This window comes from Rattus norvegicus, chromosome 7 (genome assembly GCF_021556685.1).
Source record: "Rattus norvegicus strain SHRSP/BbbUtx chromosome 7, alternate assembly SHRSP_T2T, whole genome shotgun sequence".
Lineage (NCBI taxonomy): Eukaryota > Metazoa > Chordata > Mammalia > Rodentia > Muridae > Rattus > Rattus norvegicus.
Window position 1 is genome coordinate 122,465,690 of NC_141540.1, and position 25,335 is coordinate 122,491,024.

The following is a 25,335-nucleotide window of genomic DNA, read 5'->3' on the forward strand; positions in this document are numbered from 1 at the left end:
CTTTGCCCACCAACCCCCCAAACTGGTCTTAATTAACCCCTGGACTTATCATTTTGATAAACCAATAATTCAATAATTGGTTCTCAGTCCTCACCTTACTTGACTTCCTGGAGGAAGATGACACACTTGAACATCCTCTCCCTGAAATATTTTCTTCAAACAGCAGGCAGAGCACTTTTCAGTTCCCTCCCACCCAACTCGGGTTCTCAAGTCTTCTCTGTAGCGCAAGCTCCCTCCCCCCAACCCCACACCAGCCAGCTTTTCCACTCAGTTGCTGTCATTTTTCTTAGTCCCGCTCGCTGCTGTCATTTTTCTTAGTCCCGCTCGCTTCCTTGGTGAGTTAATCATTTAATGTCATGCTACTCTCAAGGACTTCAACCGTAACTAGTTCAAAAACTATAGCCAAGTGTGTCTTTTCCCCCAAACCTGCGTCTTCACAGCCACAGTCAGTTCACTTGGGAGGAAGACCATCATGTTGAGTCAAACATTTGTCAGACACAAGCAACTCTAAGCTACACCCAAGCCATCCCTAGATTCTGGTGACTCTTATAAATCCATTCCGGGCGAATGCTTGCTTACCGCTTCCACCGCCTCCCCTAAGCCACAACCATCTCTTGCCTGAACATTGTGCCTTCCTCATTCTACTCTCCATGGAGCAGTTGGGAGGATCGGGTTTGAAATGTCAGTCAGCAAGTCCACCTGCCGACTCTTTCCTACAAAGTCATAAATAATTTGGTCCACTCCAGTCAAACAGGTCCCTGTGACCGACTGAAAACAAGTCATGGCAAACTTCCACCCCAGTTCTTTCACAATGAGTAAAAGGCACTTCTGGTTGATTTAAATGAAGGTGGCTCTTTGAATTAAGACATCGAGTAATATTCCCTCACCTAATTCTCAAGGTCTAGGAGAAAAGTGTAATTTTGCCCCCTCTTCACAGATTACAAAGGTGAGATTTGAGATTACCTAGTAAACAAATGATAGAATTGGAATTCAAAAACTCAGATTACTCTTCACCGAACATGAGCTGTCCCTGAATTAATACTGGGATAGGGATATCGTACAGTAATGGCCCACCAAATGGATAGAATGGTCCACAGTGATTCTACATGGCTGATGGTACACATGTTGGAAGTTAGGGAAGAGCATGGGAAACAGTCTAATGAAGAGAACCAAGAGAGGAACGAATGTTATTTGTGCCAAGAATGTAAAGTTTCAAAAGAGATGTGTCGAATGGAAGGAACTTAAGACACTTCTAAATCCAAGAACAGACCACTTAACTCACAGCAACCACACGTGTAGTAGATAACAACACGAACTTGACTTTAAAACAAACAAAAAACCACACTATCTTTTCCTGGCAATAATGCTGACTAGAAATATGCTATTAGCTATTGCCACTTGCCTGTGGTAACATGTGACAACAGGCTGTCAGTACGCTTACATCAAGCACCCCATCTTCACAGTTTCTCCCCAGGACCAATTTAGATGAAGTTTGTGTGCAAAGAGAGTTGGGTAAGGAGATGGCTGCCCTTAAACTTTTAAACTTCAGAAGGCAAAGAAAAGAGCAATTATCTTCTTCCTTATTTCCTCTGGACTTTTGTGACTGCTAGTTCAGACAGTCCCTGGGAGAGCCCAGAAGAGGACTGAGGCAGAGAATGGGTCCTGGCCTCGACCTCGCTCGTATAGCAGCAACTTTCTGTTTATGCCCGTCCTTTTCGTCCCAGTTGTGACAGACTTAGCCCCCACATCTCCCTCGTGCCCATCTCCCCGACCCATCCCAGAATTTACTTCGAAGCCCCAAACCCCTCCTCACCACAGCTCCAGCCACGGCGTGTACCAGACTTTCGTAGGACAACACAGAGGCCATGGTGCTACACTTTTCACTCAGACGCCTCAGTGTGTGAGTTCGTGAAAGGACCGTCTCAAGCCCCACCTCTCAGAAGTCTCCGCCCGCCTCCACCAGAACGACTACTTCCGGGTCACAGACTGCCCTCATTCGCTTGGGAAAACAACGGGGAGGTGAGTGTGAAGCGCCCAAGGAACGCCGCTGAACACTGATTGGCCCGGATAGATCAAGGGGCGGGACAACGCTATGCTAAACCAACTAGGAAGAATCAGTGTTCAGCCAGCGCAGGTTCCTAGCCCCTCAGTCTGTGTGCTTGCACACTAACTTGGCTAGTCATGCCCATAAAATGGGAGGACATAAGAGTCCTTAAAGACTCTTGCACCCCAATTCTTTGCAAAATACATGTTGGCAGTCTCAGTTGTAAGAGTGCTTGCTTAGTATGATTACTAGCAAACCATAAACACCAGTGATTAGAGCACTCAGAAAGTGGGAAGATCAGGGTGACTGAGGAGTTGGCTCAGTTAAGAACACTGCTCTTGCAGAGGAACCACGTTTAGGTCCCAGTATGCAAATGCTGACAAGCAACTGTAGTTCCAGGGAATCTGACCTCCAAGGGTTCCCGTACACTCTGAGACACACACATACGACTATTTTGTTGTAAGAATAACTAATTCAGAGTCACCTTTGCCTACTTTGGGAGCTTGAGATTACCTTGGCCGAGACTGGTCTCAAAACAAAACAAAAACTGACCACTGCCTACACCCTAAAACCCTAAAACGTAGCCTGTAATCCCAGTACCATGGATGCTGAGAAGTGGAGTTGGCCAGCCAGAACCACAGAAACCACGTCAAAACAAAAGCAAACCTCCAAGATAAGCTAACAGCCATAGATAAGGCATAGGGTCAGTATCTCCTTCCTTTCTCCATTCAACCTTCCCAACATCCCATCCCCATCCCCGCAGAGAGATAGAGAATCAAGGAACTGAGGCCTGGGAGACAAAGCTCTAGCATGGTTCGGTTTGTTTAAACTGACAATTTGTGGCCACAGAGATGGCTCCGCAGTTAGCGCTTGCTGTTCTTGCAGAGATGTTTTCAGTTGCTATCACATAACCCTCTGTTTCAGAGAACAAACCCCACAACTTTCTGTCCTCTGGGGGAATCCAGAACCGCTTTACATAAATATAAACCTCATCCACATAAATCTGAAAGCAAAGTCCATATTTTACCCTTCCACTGTGATACTGTGGAGTTCATACTTTTGTTCAAGCTTTCAAAACTTGATATTGCTATATTTGCTCTCCCCTTCAACCCATGAGCTATACTCCTATTTTAAAGTATATGTGTCCATGTTAGTGCACTGCTTTCAGAAGCCGAGAGGAGCTTGAGTTACATGCAGCCATGATCTGCCAAGCATGGGTGGGTCCTTGGCAAAACGTGCTCTTGACACTGAACCATCTCCCAGTCCCAACCAGTTCTATTAGTTGCATATTCTACTGGTTGGAATTACTATTCCTTAAATTTAATGGACTACAATCTTCAATTAGGCTGTCCTGTACTTCTCAGAGGAAGTCAGACTCCAGCAGTACTGACTTGTATTCTTTAACGAGTATCATTCAAATGTCCACTTTGGTTTTCAATTTTTTACAGCAGCACCCAGGCATGCTGATACAACTGTTGTCCTAATACTAGTAGTTGGAAGGCTGAAGCAGAAAGATGGGAATTTAAGGCAGCCTGGGTGACGTAGCAAAATCTCTAGTCAACAAAAACAAGAAAAAACAAAAAAGCAACCTGAGGTTTTAGCTGGGCATGATGGTACATGCCTTTGATCCCAACAGCTGGGAAGGCAGAGGCTTAGTGAACTGCAGTCAGTGAACTTCAGTTTCAAGCCAGATACATAGTTTTCACTGTCCCTGACCCTAACCCCCCACCAGAAAGAGGGGCACACACAAAGCTTCTGTAATCAATAATAAAGGATTTTTAAAGAGCTGTGAAGCCACACAGCTGTAAAAAAATAAAAACAAACAACAAAAAAAACCCTAGTTCCACAAATGCTACACAGAGCAACTACCAAAGTGCTTTAGTTTTTCCACTATAAAATGGCAAAGCAGTAAGGGTACTCAGTTGTGGTATTAGAATTTAGAGATTACTGGAACAATTGCAACAGTGCCTATGTTTAGCTCAGGCATTAATATTAGGTGTTAGTAAATTTCTAAAACAGAAGCCATTCATTTCTCCTTTATGAAGCCATCTCTCCTGATGGGTGAGCTGGTTGGCTCACCACACCTTTTCTTATCCAATAGTTTGTTCATGTAACCACAAAGCTTTGTGCTATCTATGTATAGTCTTTCCTCATAGCTAAAAGCTCACCAATGGAATATGAAGGCAGCTGTTAATGCCAGACATGACCAGCATCTTGTATGTGTATCTCTGACCACTTACCTCCTGCCTCTTCAGCTTCCCTGGAGCCACACAGATGTTACTTACTTCAGTATGGTACAACTGCTAACTTCCAAAAAGCTACTGAAATGTGAAAGTCTTTTTGGAGCCCTGCTATGCAGTCCAGACTGCCCCCTCATCTTCCCAAGCGCCAGGATTACACATGTGAACCGCTGTACTCACCTTTAGGGGTCTCTGTTGACATTTAGTAATCAAGAGCCTACTGCACCCATCACATAACCTCAGCTAAGCACTTCAGCAAGGAAAAAATGTAATCGGCTAACAAATAGGGAAGGTCAGGATCCAGTTTGAAAGTGTTTTATTTCAGCATACTCAGGAGAATTAACCATGTATCTTTAAGCAGATAGCCCCTTCTTAGATTATTTTTCTTATACTATCTTTAGTGGGGAAAAAACAGTATTTTTAGTGTAGAAATGATACTGATTCTTTGTTAAAAAAAAAAAATGTGAAGACTATACTTTTTACTATCTGTGGAACTCAGAAGTCCAAAAGCACAGAACACAGTTTTCAGAAGAGCAAGTTCACCCATTTATGGTATTATTTCCATATTAGAATATAATTAGGTCATGTGTAGTTAGAGTACAAAAGAAACTGATCTTCAGTAAAGCACACGCACCATGGAAACTGTATGAAAGGAGAACACACTTGGACTAAGTAAGAACCGTGCAAAGTTCCAATTTAAGAATATGTGATAAATATTGGTTAAGGACTTTAAACGCATGCTCTGTTCAAATACAGCTTTTTCTTTTTCTTTTTTTTTTTTTTTCGGAGCTGGGGACCGAACCCAGGGCCTTGCGCTTGCTAGGCAAGCGCTCTACCACTGAGCTAAATCCCCAACCCCCAAATACAATACAGCTTTTTCTTACATGTAACAAGATGCATCTGTGCCTGCTGTATGAAGCAGTTAAAACCTGCATAGACGTATGATTTCAGATATATATTATTTTAAATATGCACTGTGGATTTATCATTTTCTTTATCCTTGCAACAGGAGAGGAAACAAGGCATTAAATACATCGCAGTATTTAAGAGTTAAATGGGACAAACGAATCTTTCACCAAATGTAAACAACTTAGACTCTTCCAAGTACAAAGATGTACACTTCACACAAACTCTTAGTACTGCAATGGCTTCTCAACTTCATAAGCATACCTAAAACCAAAGGGAACCTTCCTTCCAATGACTTTTGATATGACAGGAGTTCACAAAGGTAAAAGTTTAATATTTAAATAAGCAACCCCATGGCCAAGTAAGATACCAGCTATTAGAGGTGTGACCCTACAATTACGGTATACTATACATGAAACTAAACTAGCAGTGAAATCTGCTTCCACAATTACGCTGTGAATGACAGAAGTGATGATGCTACTGAAAAGACTACCTTTAGCTCAAGAAGATTCAAAGGATGACAAGCAGACAGGGTTATTTTCTAATAGGATAGGTAATTTTTGACAAAAACAGAAAGCACTTTTTCCCTCTATGTGGGAATGCTATGGAACATTTATATGAAACAATGGACAACAGCAGAGCTATGTGATCTAACTCCCCTGCAACACTTAAAAAGAAGGACGCTAAAGCAGTTTAAGATTTAAATGCAGCCTACATGGGTCAAACAAAACCCAGGACTGCTGCTGCTCTCTGCCCTGCACTCCAGTCTCACCAAGGTCAGATCCAGATACTGGTGGTCCCAAAAGATTTACTGAAATAGATCATTGTGAAGTAAAACATTAAAGACAATTCAAGATGTTGCAGTAACCGTATGTCCGACTCAATCAACTTAAATGTGTTTTATTTGCTTCCCACTAACAAATCTTTATTTCATTCATGAAAGCAGTAAATCATCCACATTCACCTTCCTTGCCCAGTAATTCAAAAGGAAAAACCCAAAAAGATTAGTAACGAAAAATGTAGGAATTGACATCCCCTAAATTTTTAAAAAATATGTTTAAGGTTGAAAAATGTTTTAAGTTTGTAATTCCTAATAGGAAAACATTATCTGAATGAACACTCTAATGGCAAACCACTGTAATATGCCTCAGCCGCATATGATGCAGAGGGTAGGGATTATCTTCGAAGCGCCCCAGCTCTCTGGTGAGGTCAGAGGTACACTGGTTTGTATTATTGCAACATCCAGTAAGTGAGCTAAGCTGTTCTTCATTCAGCAAGGGCTTTGACATTATGAGTGACCTCCAAACTTGGCTGACAATTTACTGATGAGATTCATAACCTTTGGGTTGTTCTGATATTTTGACATATTTGATGGGTTCTGGGCCACATCCTGGAAAGCCACCATGACTTCTGGATCCTGAAGAAAAAAGGGAAGAAGAGAGGTTTCAATATTTAGCTTATTTTTAGTAAGTGGCCAATGGGTGAACTTTAGGATTTAGAATACTAAATACCCTACTGACAATCACTGGAAAATGCCTCAGCCATATCTGATACACCAGGGTAGAATTATCTTTTTTTTTTTTAATTATTTATTTATTTATATTTATACTGTCACTGTATCCAGACACAATTGCAGAGGGCATTAGATTTTATTACGGATGGTTGTGAGCCACCATGTGGTTGCTGGGAATTGAACTCAGGACCTCTGGAAGAGCAGTCAGTGCTCTTAACTGCTGAGCCATCTCTCCAGCCCCTAGAATTATCTTTGAAGCTCGTCAAGCTTAATTCTGTCACGTGAACTAAAGATAATAAAAAAGAAAGCACATGGGCTGGAGAGATGGCTCAGCGGTTAAGAGCACTGGCTGCTCTTCCAGAGGTCCCGAGTTCAATGCCCAGTAACCACATGGTGGCTCACAACCATCTGTAATGAGATCTGATGCCCTCTTCTGGTGTGTCTACAGTGTACTCATATATAATAAACAAATAAATCTGAAAGAAAGGAAGAAAGAAAGAAAGAAAGAAAGAAGGAAAGAAAGAAAGAAAAGAAAGGAAGGAAGGAAGGAAGGAAGGAAGGAAGGAAGGAAGAAAGAAAGAAAGAAAGAAAGAAAGAAAGAAAGAAAGAAAGAAAGAAAGAAAGCAAGCAAGCAAGCAAGCAAGCAAGCAAGCACATATAACATGGATACAACTACTATTTCCTAAAACGAACCTTTAAAAGCTTGGCCTTTATGCCAGGGTTCAACAGGTAAGAAAGTGTACGTGCTGATATAAAGGATCTGAGTTTGTTCCCAGGCACCTATGCCAGGAGCACACAGCTCACAACCAATAGCATGTAACTCTAACTCCAGGGCATTTGGTAGCATATACTGGCACCTGCACATACATATTTCATGTATATAAATACAAGCACATGCATACATACAACGATAAGATAGGGGCCAGAGAGAGGTTCAGTATTTAAGAGCACTTGTTGTTCCTGCAAAGAAGCTGGCTTGGGTTCCTAGCATACACAAAAGGCTTTAACTCCAGTTTTAGGTAATCTGATACCTTCTTCTGACCTCCAAGGGCATTGCATGCATGTCATGAACAGATATACATGCAAATAAATAATCCTACACATAAAATAGAAATAAATCTTTAAAAAATTAATCTTAACTTAGAAAGAAAATGCTACCCTGCAAAATTAGCTAATTGATAACTATGAGAAAAAAATAATAAGTGTGCTGTCCTCACACAGGTAGAAAAGAAATGCTTTGATGATTTAAGTTTGTTCTTCCAAATCTTACCTGCATGGCTGCAAGAACCTCTGGGTCACTGAGGATTTCGTTGAGTCCAGGCATTCCTGCCATTCCTGGCATGGCCCCTCCCATTCCAGGCATTCCTCCAGGAAAATTACCAGGCATTCCCCCAGGAAAACCACCTGTAAGAATAAATGAAATAATTATGGACACCAACAAGTTTCTATTAACCCTCTCCAATACTCAAGTGCACACATAAAAAATAAGGACACCACTCAGAGGTCTGTAGGCAGTCCTGAATACAGCAGCTATGAAGCTTTCACTTCTAACCTTTCCTAAAAGTTAAAGCTGTAAATCAGATTTCACTACATACTGGATTTGTCTATTACTTAGAACTGCTCAACAAATTAATCTTGCCTTAAAGAATCATCACTAGGTGTGGTGGTACACCCCTTAATCCCAGCACCCAGGAAGCAGAGGCAGGCTAATATGTGTGTGTTGGAGGCCAGTCTGGTCTATATAATGAGTTCCAGGACAGTCAGGACTACACAGAGAGACCCTGTCTCAAAAATGAAACAATAATTAAATAGCCAATCAATCAACATATAATCAATCAACATATGCTGGTCCTCCCAAACAATACCAGGTGTGTCAATCACTGGTTTCTCCTTTTTGGGAGGAGGGAGGGATGAGGTGTTTGATACAGGGTGGCTGCTCTGAAACTTGCAATGCTATACACAGCCCACACTGGCCTAGAACTCTTCATTTCCAGCGTCCACAATGCTAGAAGTCTAGGTGTTCATCATCATACTGGCTCAATTGCCTTGGATTTCTCATTCTTGAGTATTAGCTATTTCAATTTAAAGTTAATTTCTATTAACCTAAGTTTGTTTTATTTAAAAAGTTGTGACATTTTTGGAGCAGTATTCCTCCAAGCCTTACCTTAAATAGGGATGGCAAAAATGTATTGATCTCTTTCTCTTTCCAGTTTGTTCGGGTAGCCTTGCAGACAGGGCTGGCTCAGAACTGCCTTACAAACTGTGAGTTTCCTGCCTCTATCTCCTAAAGTCTGTGTTCTAAAGTCAGGGTTTCTATTGCTCAGATGAATACTCCATAACCAAAAGCAAGCTGGGGAGGGGACAGTTTATTTGGCTTATACTTCCATACCACTGCTCATCATCAAACAAGATCAGGAGGAACTCAAGGCCAGAACTTGAAGACAAAAACGGATACATGGGTCATGTTGGGGTGTTCCTCATGGCTTTGTTCAGCCTGCTTTCTTACAGGACCCAGGATCACCAGCCCAGGTATGGCATCACCTACAATGAGCTGGGCCTCCCCATCAGTCAACTAATTTAAAAATACTGTATATCACAATCTTATGGAGGCATTTTCTCAATTGAGATTCCCTCAATTGATTCTAGCTCATGTTAGGCCATAACAGTCTGAGATAAGATGTGACTGCTATGTTTCACCAGGCCTGGTGAATCTATGTATTTGAGTCCCATTCTAAACAATCAAAATCTCTAAAATAAATAAATGTATGTGTATTTAAAAAAAAACAAAAACAAACAAACAAAAAACTTGGGATTTTTATTCTGTTTAGCTGAAATCTCACCTATGTAGCCCAGACTAACCTGAAATTCATGGCAATTCTCCCAATCCCTAAGGTAGGATTATAAGCATTTATCACTATATTTAGCTGAATTTGCTTATCTAGTAAGCATCCCTAGAGATTCTTTCTGGAGTGAGTCTCTAGAAAAAAAACTGACTTCATCCATTCTCCCAAGCACACTATTAGATTATAAACCCACACTATTTTGTACAGTTGTATGAGAATCAATGAGTGGGTATGCATGCCTGCACATGGATATCAGAGAAGGGCATTAGATCCCTTGGAACTGGAGTCATGCGTATCTGGGCCTAACTTGCTATCTGAGTGCATGCGCAAGGATTGTAACAAAGGGTACAAGAAGAGCTCTGTCTAGTATTAGCTCACATTAGTGAAGCTGCCTCGGGGACAATGGAAACTGACAACCAGATTTATATTTTAAGAGAGAACTAAGCTATGAGCTAGAACGTTTCTGTCTTCTTAAGGTTATAGAACAAGTTACAAGTTCTAGCTTTGGTCTAACTATACACAACGGCATATATGCTTTAACAGGTGCCCAAATTCTCCTTAAGAGAAACTAGCTTTCACAAAGAAGATGGCCATTTAAACAAAATAAAACAAAACAAAACACCCCAAAACCTATCTTTTAGAAGTGTATTTCTAGGTAAACTTCACAATATCTCTTTCAGGCAGCAGGAGAGAAATAATGCTGCTTGTTTATCCATAACAAAAATGTTAATGAGAATGAACTTTATTCTTTGGAGTTTTAAGAGCTCTCTCTCTCTCTCTCTCTCTTTCTCCCCATATACACACCCCAGTTCCCAAATTGAGATATATCTTAATTATTTATCCCACTGAACAGTTTTCCTTTAAAAAAAAAAAAAGAAATACCTGGAAAAGAGCCAAACTGAGATCCAGATTGTCTTCTGGCTTCTTCTTCCTTGAAAACAAAATGAAAACAAATTATATAACAGAAGAAGAAAAACAACAGCAGCAGCAACAGAAAGAAAGCTTTCTTCCCATACCTAACCTGTCCAAGGAAATAAAAAAAAAGTGAGAAGACAGTAAGAATGATAAGGTTCAATGAATCCACTCCCAATCAAAATCTATTTCCAACAGTTACGGGACATTATTTTTACTAATCATTTCTAGCAGTTTTCCTTCTCTGGAAAGTTAAAGCACAAATGGAATTCGCAGTATTCATATGCTTATACTTACGAGAGCTATAAAGTCTTACTCCTTTTAAAACTTCAAAATCAAAGGGCATACTTCAATTACTAAGTTCACCTCTTCTACATTCTCCCAGCAAAATGTAAAACAGCATGGAAGGAGGAGCTGGTTTCAAGTGTAAAGGCTAACTAGAACTTTCTTTTTTTTTTTTTTTTTTTTGGTTCTTTTTTTTCGGAGCTGGGGACCGAACCCAGGGCCTTGCGCTTCCTAGGTAAGCGCTCTACCACTGAGCTAAATCCCCAGCCCCTAGAACTTTCTTTCATAGCATTAGAAATAATCATGGAGATGGACTATGCATGTCCCAGTGTACAGCACTTACACAGTACCTGTGAGGACCCAGTTCAATCCCCAGGACATGAAAGGGAGGAAACAAAATAATGTACATATATACTATTTTTAAATAGTAATAAGACAAATATATATGTTACATATATATTATGATACTTATTAAATGACCCCCAAATTATGACTTACTATGTAATTATATAGCTCTATGTCCTTTCTTTCAACAAAGGTTGGAAACAAATAGGTTACAACGGATAAAATCAATTGTTTAACAGTTTCCTACAGAATTGAAACAGTCCAATCAACAGGAAAACTCTTTCAAGAAGGTAAACAACTCAAAACAGCTTTAGGAAGTCCCTGAAACTGACCAGATTAGCTTGGTCCTCTCCCTAAGAGCCAAGCTACAAAGACTCTGAGATCAGTAAAGCTGCCTAGAAAAAGCAGAAAGCAGTTAACCTGCCTGGAAGAGGTCATTTGGAAGGGTCACTCTGTATCCTGTTGGGCTGTCTGTAGGTAGTGCCGTGAGCTCCAGGTTCCCAGCTTTGTGAGCTGTGTGTAACCCAGGCTGCTGTGGGCTTTGGTGATACAACTGCCTGAGTCATTTCTGCCCCTGTAAATAATCCCTCACCCATATTCCTGTAAATAACCCTAATAAAACTCATCAAGATGGATTTTCTATCTGTACTGTCAATCTGGGGTGAGTAAACGTGTGTAGTGTCTCCCCAAGAAAAGTCTTGTCATAAAACACCAATATACAAAGATACATGGGGACGAAACCAGGAGAAACAAGAATACTACTAAGAATACTGGAACAAACTATCAAGAATTTCCACATTTCTATAATATCAGGGTATAATTAAAAACAGGTAGAATTATCCCCTTAAGATAAAATGATGTAGCCAATTTGGGGGCTTCGTTTTGTTGTCTTTTTTTTTTTTTTCTTTTTTCTTTTTTCTTTTTTTCAGAGCTGGGGACCGAACCCAGGGCCTTGTGCTTGCTAGGCAAGCGCTCTACCACTGAGCTAAATCCCCAACCCCTTGTTGTCTTTTTTTTTTTTTTTTAACTTTTTACTTTAAGGTGAAAAGTCCTCCCGATTCAGCCTCCTGAAAACAGGGATCACAGATGTATCTATCCACAATGCACATCTAGGATTTATTAAATAGTCAAAAATTCACTGTTGGAAAGAAGAATCCTACAGGGAGGGACTAATACACACACAAAATAATAGTACTATCAAGTTATAATTAACCTGGCCAGAAAATTTTGAGTTTGGATGGGAGGGGTTTGCTCCACCGGGGAAGTGCTGTTAGTTATACTCTTGGCCCAAATTTGAAAATTTAAAAAGAACAAACATGTAAATTAGTGAAGTATAAGCTAACTAAAGATGAAAAACAAAAAGCAGAATTAAAGACTCAGCCCGAAGCCATCAGGCAAAGAAAAATGCCCTGAAGTCTAATCTACTGTGATAGCCACAGGAATTTACCCTTTGGGCTTTTTCATGCTCTTCTCGAGCCTTCTTCACCCTTTCTATTCGTTCTTTTATCTCTCGCTCTTCACGTTTTCGCTCATACTTTCTCCGATGTTCAGCAATTTTTTGAGCCTGAAAAAAAAGAAGCATAGAAAGTAAGGTGACCTACTATGTTTGATCAAAGTCAAGTGAAGTTTTATTAAGTTACTTCATGGCCTTCATGGTGGTGCATGCCTTTAATCCTAGTACTCAAGAGGCAGGCAGATCTGAGTTTGAGGCCAGCCTGATCTACAAAATTAGGTTCAGGACAGCCAGGGCTACAAAGAGAAACCCTGCCTCAAACAAACAAACAAAAAACAACTTGTTTAATATATAGCTCTAAAAAATGAGAGATTCATCTTAACAGAAAAATAAAAACCTAACTCATGGAAACTGGAGAGAGACACTAAGGAGGTCCTACTCTACCCTTAGGAGCTAATAGGCAACTGACAGCTGACAATGGAGTGATGGTTTTATGCACTGTGTAAAGATTGTCTCTGTCTTATACAAATGCTGATTTCTGAATCAGCAGAGATCTGATTACAGGCCAGACTTTGGTATTGCTAAAGCATCATCTGTCTCTGCTTTATAAACACTTCCTCTCTCACCTTCTGATTGGTAAAATTCACTGACAGTAAAGGCATGAAGTAGAAGGTGGGACTTCCAGGAAGAGATAGGAACTCTAGGAAAGAAGAGTGGGAGAACTGCTGAAGGGAGAAGCAGGCAGGTACTAAAGAGAAGAAGTAACTAACAAGCCAGGTAGCAGCATTTAGAATAAAATACATGGGATAATAAGTTATGAGCTAGTTGAGAACAAGCCTAGCTATAAGGCCTAGGCATTCATTTAAGTCTCCCTGTCACTATCTGGTAGCTGGCAGTCTTAAAGAAAAGTCCTGGGCGGGAGCACGTGTGTGGGGAGACAAAAAAAAAAAAAGAAGAAAAGAAAAAAAAGAAAAGTCCCATTACAGTGGAGGAAAAGGTATTTTCTTTATTTGTGAAGCCACTGGTAAGGTACCCATGCCCCTGAAAATATCCTCATCCGTACTCCTTTAAGGAACCCTAATAAAACTCAATGGGTTTAAAAGAAAAAGAAAAAAAAAAAAAAAAAGGAAGTAGAAAAGGGAACATGCTGTGCTCTAAGGGGAGAGTGGGAGAAGGTAACGGGAAGGAAGAACAAACAAAATACACTACCTGCATGTAAACGAAAACCATTATTACGTGTAAACATAAGCTAATGAACTCATTAAAAATGACCTAACACGGGGTTGGGGATTTAGCTCAGTGGTAGAGCGCTTGCCTAGGAAGCGCAAGGCCCTGGGTTTGGTCCCCAGCTCCGAAAAAAAGAACCAAAAAAAAAAAAAGACCTAACACAAAACCAGGCCACAAGAGCAATGTCAAATACATCAGACACTGTGAAAATGAATCTAGGACATGCAGTTTAAGCGAAACCTTCTAATTTCAAACAGATGACACAGTTCAAGGATAAAGCATGACAAGCTTTGTTATAATTCTGGCTTCGTGGCCTGTATTTACTACACAGTACTCAGGATTCACAAGTCACAGATTGGTTCAGCAGAAAAACTATCACCAAAGATATCTGCCAAGGAAGGCAGATTCTCCATAGACATACCAAGTGCTGCCATAGCCTGCCCAGACTTACAAAGATTTTTCCTACGGGGTTGGGGATTTAGCTCAGTGGTAGAGCCCTGGGTTCAGTCCTCAGCTCCAGAAAAAAAGGGAAAAAAAAAAAAAAGGGAAAAAAAAAGATTTTTCCTCTATTAAATGGGGGACAGGTGGTGCTGGGGAGCGATGGTTCAATGGTTACAAGCACTCACTGCTCTTACAAAAGACCTGGGTTTGATTTTTAACGCCCACACAGCAGCTTACAATTACCTTTAAGTACATTTCCAGATGACCTAATACCCATTGTGAGCATCACAGGAACACGGTACTCAAGATATACATGCAACCAAAATACCCATATACATAAAATAGGTATTTTGAAAACTGAGACAAGGCCAGAAAGACTTAGTCTTGGACCCTGGGGTATATAGTTTTGTGTTAAGTATACAATTAACACACACAACTGAGTTTGACCCCCTAGAACCACCCACAGGGGTGCGAGGGAGGCAGGAAGAAGCAGTCCTTTCAAATTGCTGTGGAGGTGAACAGTCGACAGTCAAGTGTTACTTTAGTGTCTATACAAGTATGTCTAAGAACTCTACAGCCTACAGCATGGTCAACAGCTAGTTTGTTAAGTTTCCTGGGACTTAAAAAAAAAAAAAAAATCAAGGGCCAGTAAGGGGGGTTCAAAGTTAAAGTAATTGCTAAAAAATACTGATTACCAGAGTTCAATCTTCAGACCCTAATTCAAGAGAAAAATGACTTTCCTTTACATACACACCATATATACAGAAACACTATAATATACAAAAGAAAAAAGTTCTATTAACCAAATTAATTCTGATAGGTTACATTTCATAGAACCTCTGTATTAAAACATTTAAGGATAAAAATCGATGATATGCTATTTACATCTTTTTCTTCTCTCCCTCATTCATTTGAATGGGGACTGAACTAATAACTTTGTAAATATTATATTAGCACTCCAACTGAGCTATCTATGCCCAGTCCATATTTCTAAAGGTAAAAGCTTTGTAGCTGGGTATAGTAATACATTCTTTTAATCCCAGCAATTGAGAGGCAGAAGCAGGTGGATCTCTATGAGTTTGAGACCAGCCTGCCCTTCAACCTAAATTCCACGACAGCCAGATGTACACAGTGAGATCCTGTCCCAGGAGCAAAACAAATGAAAACTTCATACACAAAGGTACTATAGAATTTGGATTAAACATTTTCATTTAAAAAAATTTTTTTACCAGGTAGTGGTGGCACACACCTTTAATCTCAACACTTGGGAGGCAGAGGCAGGTGGCTTTCTGAGTTCAAGGCCAGCCTCATCTACAGAGTGAGTTCTAGGACAGCCTACACAAAGAAATACTGTCTCAAAAAATAAAAATAAATTGAAATTAGACTCAGAAAGGCCACACCTTTGTACACACCACACCTACTACATAAGGTCAGAATAGATATAACATAGTCCTTCCTTTCTTCCTGCCTCTTTTCTTTTTGGAGACAGGGTCTCTTCTCTTTATAGCCAGAACTCAGAGGTTCACCTACTTCTGCTTCCCAAGTGCTGGAATCAAAGGACCATGTGCATGGCACCTTTCTGACTTTTTGTATAAGCCCACTGAAGACTTGGAGAAAAGACATACAGTCTGCTCTCTAACACAGCACCCAAAATGGAAACATGTGGAACTAATGAGGTTTCCAAGCGAAGCATATTGTCACGGACTCTAATTTTTACACGCCTCTTCATTTGTGGCCAAGCACAGAGCCAGAGTCTCAAACAATGGATGACAACTTACCCGAGGCTGGACTTCTCTCAGCATTGCACTGGCGTCCTCATCATAGTCCAATTTACAGGCCAGGGCAAGATCGCGAGCTGCTTCTTCCCAGTGACCCAGGAGTCTGAAATAGATGCAAATGCTCACTAATGTACACGACCAGGAAAGCCTTTCAGTTAATTAGCAACTGTAAATTTTTATCAATCAATTCAAGAACTGTTTAAGAGCCAGGCAGTGGCGGTGCATACCTTTGATCCCAACACTTGGAACGCAAAGGCAGGCAGACCTCTATGAGTTGAAGGCTGGTCTGTTCTACAGAGCAAATTCCAGGACAGCTGGGGCTACACAGAGAAACCCTAACTCAAAGAAAACCTAAAAGAGCTGTGCTACAGTGATGCCTAACTTCCTAAAAACTTGAAGAAACTGAAATTCCCACAATGACAAGTCTAAGCCTGTTCTACCACTATTCTTAATTGAGTACTGATGTATTTAGAAGGTAAAGCACTTAATTTTCTAACATGAAAGATACTTCATATTTTCTAGGACCAAAGGAAAAGCCATGCAATATGGCCTGCTGTACTTTTGCTTTACATAACAAATCTAGTGCTCAGAACTACAGATGAGGGCGGGGGGATGTCTGTATAGGAGTTTAATTCCAGCACTCGGAGGCACAGGAGGCAAAGGTGAGTTGGAAACCAGCCTGGTCTACAGAGTGAGTTCCAGACAGCCAGGGCTACACAGAGAAACCCTGTCTCGGTAACCCCTCAACCTCATCCAAAACAAAGAAAGAAAATGGTGTGGAGAATATGTACACCATGACATGGAATCCTGCCACCACCCAAGGTAAGTGTAATGAAAATGGTAGCACAAACCCTACACTCACACGTATAAAAACTAAAATCATCTTTCTAATATCTTGTTTTAGCCACATATTTTAAATGGGATACATTCTTAAGGACAATCCTGACAGCAAAGAAAACCTTCACAGTTTACTTGGAGGGTATGCTATGCTAACTGAAATACTATCACTTATCTGGTATGTTTCCAAAATTAAATAAGGATACAGTTAAAAGGCAAACAATTTTTAATTGAAAATCTTGGCATAAACTCAATTATAAGTTTTTCATTCAAATCATGAATGTATAAAGAAAGGTATTGTTCCTTGGTTGTGTTCACTGATATGACAGTAAAGAAGAAAAGAAGCAGAAAAGTATGCCCAACCACACAAATTTTAGTGTCCACAAAATGAACTATAGTTTCTTTAAAAAATAGCTTATTTGAAATCTGTAACCAGAAAGCAAAATGCCATCTGAAGACTAGTGACTGATTTCAAAGGAAGCAACAATATTGTGTGAGCTTTTTCTATAACCACACAGCAGCAATACATTTTACTTGAACCCTTTTTTAAAAAGATTTATTTATTTTATGTATATGAGTACGCTGTAGCTGTCTTCAGACACATAAGAGGGCATCGGATCCCATTATAGTTGGTTGTGAGCCACCATGTGGTTGCTGGGAACTGAACTCAGGATCTTTGGAAGAGCAGATAGTACTTTTAACCTCTGAGCCATCTCTCCAGCCCTTATTTGAACCTTTTACCTTTCTCTTTGACATGCCTTCATAAAAAGTCACTACTATGAGTCACCTAATACAGTTTTGTTAAAAACATCCATTCTTTTTTTTTTTTTTTTTTTTGGTTCTATTTTTCAGAGCTGGGGACCGAACCCAGGGCCTTGCGCTTCCTAGGCAAGCGCTCTACCACTGAGCTAAATCCCCAACCCCAAAAACATCCATTCTTATTTCTACTCAAACTTCATCTATATCTTCTCAATCCACCTCAATCATTGGATTTCCCTAAGACAAACACGAAACAATAAGTTCCAACCCTATAGCGATTATTAGATTTTTTTAAACGTCCCAGTAATGAATAAAGGCACTTCAGGCTAGGGTATTCAGTATCTCTTCTTGTATTCTTTTGGGTAAAAGGAAACCAGGTTGTCTTGTATGTGCCTATGTGACTTGATAATGTTGAGTAGTTTTATGTGGAAGGGAGTAAAATCTTTTCATGTTCCTTTTCTTAATTCTTCATACTGAACCCATTACTTTGAAATAAAAGCACTTAGGTAAAATCTGAAAAAGGCATATTAAAATAGATTTTAAATTAAGTTTTGAAAAACCTCTTAAACTTGACTACTTTGTGCCTCTGTGTGTGTGTGTGTGTGTGTGTGTGTGTGTGTGTGTGTGTTTGTGTGTATACAGTCTCAAGAACCATTTCTCAGGTGCAGTCAATCAACCTGTTTCTGGATGCTGCCCTATAATTCACCATAGATGTTAGAAACTCACTGATCTGTTTCCAGCCTCCATAGCACCACCCCCAGCAATTGGTAATACATTAAGGCAGGGTTTTTCTCTGTTGTCTTGGGCTCTCTAGACTCCAGGCTGGTCTCAAACTAACAGAGATCTGCCTGTCCAACGCTGCTGGGATTAAAGGTGTGTGCCACCACTACCTGGCCATACCAGTGTTTTACTCCTGGGTTCTACCGGTCAAACTCAGCTTTCTCAGCAGTATTTGTTCATTTACCTGTGCGCTTTCCCTCTCCATTTGTATGGCTGAGCTGAATCAGGGTTTATTTCAATAGCTCTGTCACAGTCTCGGATGGCAGCATTTGGCTTCTGTAATTTGACGAAAACACTAAAAAATAAAATAAAATAAAAATAGTAATTATTAAGAAAAACTTCATTTCAAACAATAAAACCTTTGAGATTTATACAAAAGAAACGTGTACTTCAGTGTTCTTACCTGGCTCTCTTGGCATACAGAATGGCCAAGCGAGGGTTTAGCTTGATGGCGTCTGTGAACAAGTCAATGGCTTTCTGGAGCTCACCTGAAGTGAAATTAAACTTACTAAGAAACTGTCCAGAAGACAAAGATTTAATAAAATACTTTGACTTCTCTAATTAAGACTTATCACTTCTCAGTCTACTTCATAGGAGACATGGCGCAGTGACAGTGCTTCCCACCAAGCATGGTCAGTAGCCAGCATGTTAACATTTTTAAATAAAGGGCTAGAGAGGTTCCTCAGTGGGTAAAAGCACTGACTACTATTCCAGAAGTCCCAGGTCCACCTTCCAGCACCCATACACTGGCTCACAACCAACCATCTATAACCCAATGTCTATAACCCAAGTTCCAGCTCTTATGCCTTCTCGCCTCCATGGCAATAGGCATACAACAAGTACACGTTGGCAAAGTACCCATAAACATAAAAAATTTAAAAGTATTTAAAAAAAAAAGATAAAGCAATATGATGCACATCTGTAAACCAGCACCCAAGCAGCAAAAATCCGAGAACTGAACATTAGAGGCAATCCTCAGCCTAGGCTACACACACAATTAGTCCTAGGAAATCTGGACTATGGCCCCACCCCTAAAAACCACTTGGTAAGAGAATGAACTTCTGAAAGCTGTCCACGTACCTCTACACGTACACTGTGTGTGTACCCTACCACCAAGCAAAAGGTAAATAAACAAGAGCTGCGACAATAGCTAGGAATCTTATTTCTCTTACAGAATACCCAGTACCCACAAGGTAACTTACAACCATTTGTAACCAGTTCCAGGAGATCTGATGTTCTGTTCTGACCTACAAGGATCATACATGCATGCAGGCAAAAACACTCACACACTTAAGAAATAAACCTTTTAAAAATCTAAAACATAGCCAGGGAGTGGTGGCACATGGTGTTTTCTAGCACTTGTTGATAGGCAGAGGCAGGTGGATCTCTAAGTTTGAGGCCAGCCTAGTCTACAGAGTGAGTTCCAGGACAGCCAGAGCTACACATGGAAACCCTGCCTTGAAAAACTTAAAAACAAATGTAGATTGATGTTATGGGACTCAGTTTTACTTGACAGACTAAGCTTAAAGAGGATAAAGTGTCAAAACTAATTTCACAGGATATGAAAACTACAGTTTTCTCTTTTTGAGAAATACTGTTTAAAGGAACAAAAATAGAGACATTTAAGCCAATAAGAAATTAAGCTTCTTTCACAGTTACCATTATTTATCTGTCTCTCTCTGTGTTTGTATAAATGTATGTGAACATGTTAGAGAGTGCCCACAAAGGGCAGAAGATGATATTTGATCCCTTAGAGCTGGACTTATGTATGGGCTTCTGTGCGCTACTGAATATGGATACTAGGATCCTAATTCCAGCCCTTGTAACAGAGTGGGTAGCAAGCATTCTTAATCATTGAGCCATCTCTCCAGCCCCATATTCTTAGCTTTTTATATTTAAAAAAAAAAATCACATTCATCTATTCTTATTTGTATATGCATATATGCAGAAATCAGGGCAACTTTCAGAAGTTTATCTCCTTCCAGCATATGAGTCCCAGGGATTAAACTCAACTTGTCAGGCTTGGTAGCAAGCACTCTAGTTGGCCCAAAGCTTTATTTAAAAAAAGTAAAATAAAAAATTAGTCCTTTTAAGAGAAGCTAAACAAAAACAAAACAAAAAAGTCCATTGCATATCCCAGTTTAATTTACAAGGTAAGACACCTACAGAATTTAAAAATAAATATCAAATTTTGTTGAGAAAAGTATTTACCCAATTTACCAATGAATGTAAGATTTCAACAGGATTTACAAAAACAAGCACCCCCCCCCACCCCCGTCTTATTTGAGAAGGTACATTTCTGCAAGTTCAATGCCAGCCTGGTCTACCTAATGATAGACAGGACTACATAATGAAACTATTGCAAAAATACCAAAAACAACCTCCCAAAAAGCCTTATTAGTGCTACTATATAAATGTTACACAAGCAATTCTTTTTGGTAACAAAGATATCCATGTTCAAAACTAAAATTTTATCCTCAATACCAGGACTCAAACTTAGGGCTTTGCATAACTCCACACAAATGCTCTACTACTCCAGCACCCAAAAAATAGTTAATTCCCACTCCATATCCAAATCTATTTTCCAACCCCATCTCCCTGAACAAACTAACTACAAAGCAGTACAAGGGAGGCTTTTCATTTTATTCCTGAGGAGGATGGGATACACTAACAGAGGTCAAGAAACAACCTGAGTGAGTGGGGTTTTTTTTCCTACTTTGTGGGTTCAGGTCAACAGAACTAGTAGCAACACTATTATGGCCCATACCCACTGAGCCATCTCACTCACTGGCTGCTGGTAAAGACTTTAATGAAATAACATATCTGTGTGTGTGTGTGTGGTGTGTACATATATATATATATATATATATATACACACACACATATACATATATATAATTTATATATGTGTATATATACACATATTATATATACATATATGTTCTATATATTAACACATATATATTACAAGACTGCAAGTATGTGTAACTTCAAACAGGCAAACAGCCACTTAAGTAGCAGGAAAATTAAAATTAGTATGAAAAAGGACTAAGACAGTGGCTGTGAAAATGAGTTTGAATTCAAAGTGAAATTGGTGAATAACTTTATGGGAAGTAATAAAGCACAAGCAAAAAACAGTCTAAGGCAGTAAAAATGTGACTAGAATTAAAAAAAAAAAAAAAGGTTTCCAGGGCGACCTGGCAAGATGATAAAAGCAGTTTGGTTAACACGGGAAAGAGAGAATTAACTACACAAAGCTTGTCTAGATATCCATGTACAAAGATGTGGGCTCAATTATACAATCTTACAGACTAAGACCATCAACTCCGTCCCACTGCAGGGTGTGTGGGTGAGTATGCATGTCGAGGGAACAAGATAATAACACAGCTGTCTATGGTGGGACATGCCATAATCAATATTACAATCCCAGTAATGAAGTGACTGAGAGGATAGGAGCACAACGGGAGGCTTGCCTAAACTATATCATAAGGACAATCTCTAAAAGACGGAAACAAACAAAATCTAAAATATAGGTATTTATAGAGTCTAGTCACAATAGGTAGGAACAGCACGATAAACCTTCAAATGTTATATAAAGTACTGGCCCTTAAGGAAACAACAGTAACCCGAGCTCTTGGCTGTGAAGGTAGAACATGACTTTAATATCAGCACTTAGGAGGCAGAGGAAAGAGGATCTCTAAGTTCTAGGCCAGCCTGGTCTACATAGTGAGTTCCAAGCCAATTAGAGCTACATAGTAAGACTGTGTCTCAAAAAAAAAATAAAATAAAAAGGACATCTATAAAGGCCAAAAAAGCAATCAAACCTTCAAAACATGAAGGCAACTACAGAATGCAAAGAACAAGCAGACAACAAGGACTTAAACCAAGAAAAAGGTACAACGAGCTAGGGAAAGGTGCCTGAACCCCCAGCACTCCTGAGCCTGCAGAGGAAGAGCTTGATTTCAAAGCTAGCCTTGGTTACAGAGTAGAAGTTCTAAGCCAGCTTTACCATATACAGAGACTACCACTTTCCACCCCCACTGTACCCACACCGCCCGCAAGTCAAGTAGCCAATATGGAACAACACTGTTAAAACTCATCCTCAAATAAAACTTTAGTCATCTTCTAAATCAAGTGCAAATGTGCACCCGTATATGACTATGAGTGACAGCCATCCAAGTTATAAAGCAGGCTCCATCCAATGTTATACATAATAGTCACAACAGTCCTAACTTTATGATCACTTGATCTGTAATTACATAATTGATATTAATGTTGGTAGTTTTTTAATTACATTCTTAGGGGCTTGAGAGTTGGCTCAGTGCTTACAACCACTGGTTGCTTTTCCAAAACAAACAAACAAACAAACAAACAAACAAACAAACCCAAGTTTCATTATCAGTACCCACGCGGCAGCTCACATCCCCTGTAACTCCAGTTCCAGGCAATCAGATAGCCTCCCTTCTGGCTTCTACAGGCACCAGGCACATACATGGTACACACACAATATGCATCCAGACACAACACTCAAACATAAAAAACATTTAATTTTATTTTTGGCAAGGGTGGGAGGGAGTGTGCCAGAGGACAACCTGTAGAAGTTGGTTTTCTCCTCCCACCATGGGGGATCAAACTCAGGCCGACTAGACTTGGTATGAGTCCTTTTACATGCTAAGCCATCTTTCTGCCACCAACAGCAAGTTTTGAAGACCTAAGATGGAGGGACTCTATTCCCATTCTAACAAGTGTTTGGCCTACAAACACCACTTATCAAAAGTATCACTATGTCACAAGTTAGGGATTACCAAGATATTTAAAAAAAAAAAAAAAAACACTCCTTTCATCTTTTTAAGGGTGCTTCTGAGCAGAGGAAGGCCATGACAGATGAAGAGAGAGGCCCAGTCAGACTTGTCCATGCTAAGGTAATGTCACTGAATAATTTTAGCCTATGCCATGAGGAAGGTGGTGGCCGGACTGTAGGATCCTAACATCTTCAGTGTGGTGAGATGACAAACTCCATCCCCCTTCACGTTACACTATAAACAGACACTGCAGTAGGAGAGAACCTACTTTACAGAAATACAGTAAGAAGAGCTCTACTCACCATCATTTAGAGCGTCGATGGCAGCCCCCTTCTTTTCATTTGCTTCATCCATCATCGCCTCAGTTATCTAACAGGAAACTAGAAGTTAGCTCAGAGGAAGTGGAGCAAGCATGAGAACAAAGTAATGTGGACTGTCTCACGGTGAGAGTCACTATCCATACACTCATGCACTTACCTCTCTAGTAGTGAAAACCTACAGAGAATGGGGTTAACCTTTTATACTGAACAGACTGCACACTGTGCCTTAAATGTGACTTTTGTTTTGCTTCCTTCCAATCACCTTTTCCCATTCACAGGAACTACCCATAAAAATTAAGTCTCTCCATAAAAAGTGAACTAGTGCCTTTCATACTTCAATCATAGATTGAAGTCTTATTCCTTTATTCCCATAAAAATCTTGTGAGTACCTACCCTAGTTATAAGCACAAATACCAAGAACAATGCTGGCAGTACAAAGATTAACAAGAACATACGCTAAACATTCTAAAGTCAAATGTTTGGCGGTAACTTTAACCACATCCACTTTAACACCTCTACAGTATGAAATACCTGCAGGTGCTGATTAAGAAAATGATCTCTGCTGAACATTAAAAGCACACCTTTAATTCCAGTACTCAGAAGGCAGAAGCAGGAGAATCTGAGTTCAAGGCCAGCCTAGGCTACATATGAGTTCCAAGACTAACAGAGCTATAAGTAAGATAGTAAGACCTGTATTGGTGGTAGTGGTAGAGCACGAGGGGGCGGCAGAAATTATTTGCTACATCTACAAGCAGAAAGAAAAGCTAGCTATCTTTATATCTAACTAGAAAATTCAAAGAACTGACAAGTTACTCAATCTAGAAAACAAAAACACTAAGTAAACCAGTTAGGGCAGCACATACCTTTAATATCAGTATTTAGGAGGTAGAGGCAGAGGCTAAAGGATTGCTCAACATCCAAGGCCAGTCTGGTTTCCTGAATAAGACCCAAGTGATACAAAAAACAAGCAAACTGACGTTCTTGCACAACACACACACACAAAACCTGCATGAAGCAGAAACCACGCCTATAACACAATTTCTAAGACCACACAAGACTTCCACAAACAAATAAACTTCCAAGAAAATTGTATGTCCCATATATAAAAATGGCTAGGTCTGTACAGCACTGGTACACACAAAATAAAGAAAACGTGGTACTTGTCTCTGAGTTTGACTTATTTCACTTACTAGGATTTTTAAGTGGACCTATTTTCCAGCAAACAGTACAGTTTCATGCTTCTTTTTAGTTTAGTAAAAATCCACTGTGTATATACACGCTATTTACCTCCACGATAGTCTGAAGCCACAAGGCTCCCACAGGGTCCTTTATCTGCATGCCAACACTAAATTTACAAACCAGGGAGGATTAGAAGGTGTGTCCATGTTGGAGTTGATGCAGCCTTGTTGGGGTTGTTACTCAGAGTGGCCTCTGAAATTTCAAAAGCCCATGCCAAGTTCATTGCCTCTCTCTGCCTGCTACCTATGGCTCAGAAGGTAAAGCTCTCAGCTACTAACTACTCCAGCAGCCTGTCCCTGCTATGATAATAATGAACTAATCCCTTAAAACTAGAAACAAGCCTCCAATTAAATGCTTTCTCTTCTAAGGGCTGCCTTGATCATGGTGTCTCATCAGTAGAACATTCCACTCACCTGTTGACAGGCAACAAGCCCCCTAACGTGACTATGGTGAATAGTGCTGCAAGAGACATGTGTGCTATCCAAGTGTGCCTGTCAAATGCTGACCTACATGTTTGTATTCTAGAGGGGAACGGAGAAGGGAGTCAAAGAGCATGATATATGTCAATCTTTATTAGGAAATAAATGAAAAAGGACAAATACTCTAATTTG

The 25,335-nt window shown here is 40.0% G+C and overlaps 2 protein-coding genes across 4 annotated transcripts in view; both read right to left on the reverse strand.

The window, feature by feature from the left end:
* The window catches only part of Slc25a17 (solute carrier family 25 member 17), a 42,574-nt gene extending 40,587 nt beyond the window's left edge, over nt 1-1,987 (reverse strand). The window contains 1 exon segment of the mRNA NM_001126269.1: nt 1,814-1,987. Coding sequence (NP_001119741.1) covers nt 1,814-1,867 — 54 coding nt within the window. The 5' untranslated portion in view covers nt 1,868-1,987.
* A 3,994-nt stretch (nt 1,988-5,981) lies between these two features.
* The window catches only part of St13 (ST13, Hsp70 interacting protein), a 34,825-nt gene continuing 15,471 nt past the window's right edge, over nt 5,982-25,335 (reverse strand). For 2 of the 3 annotated variants that reach the window (XM_087559211.1, XM_087559212.1), the window contains 8 exons: nt 23,468-23,534; nt 18,767-18,851; nt 18,548-18,658; nt 15,988-16,090; nt 12,536-12,652; nt 10,429-10,477; nt 7,974-8,107; nt 6,075-6,607 (listed from right to left, as the gene is read on the reverse strand). In XM_087559211.1, the coding sequence (XP_087415337.1) occupies nt 6,479-6,607; nt 7,974-8,107; nt 10,429-10,477; nt 12,536-12,652; nt 15,988-16,090; nt 18,548-18,658; nt 18,767-18,851; nt 23,468-23,534 (795 nt within the window). In that variant the 3' untranslated portion in view covers nt 6,075-6,478. Of the gene's footprint in view, nt 6,608-7,973; nt 8,108-10,428; nt 10,478-12,535; nt 12,653-15,987; nt 16,091-18,547; nt 18,659-18,766; nt 18,852-23,467; nt 23,535-25,335 lie in introns of all 3 variants that reach the window. The other variant, NM_031122.2, reaches the window with a different exon arrangement.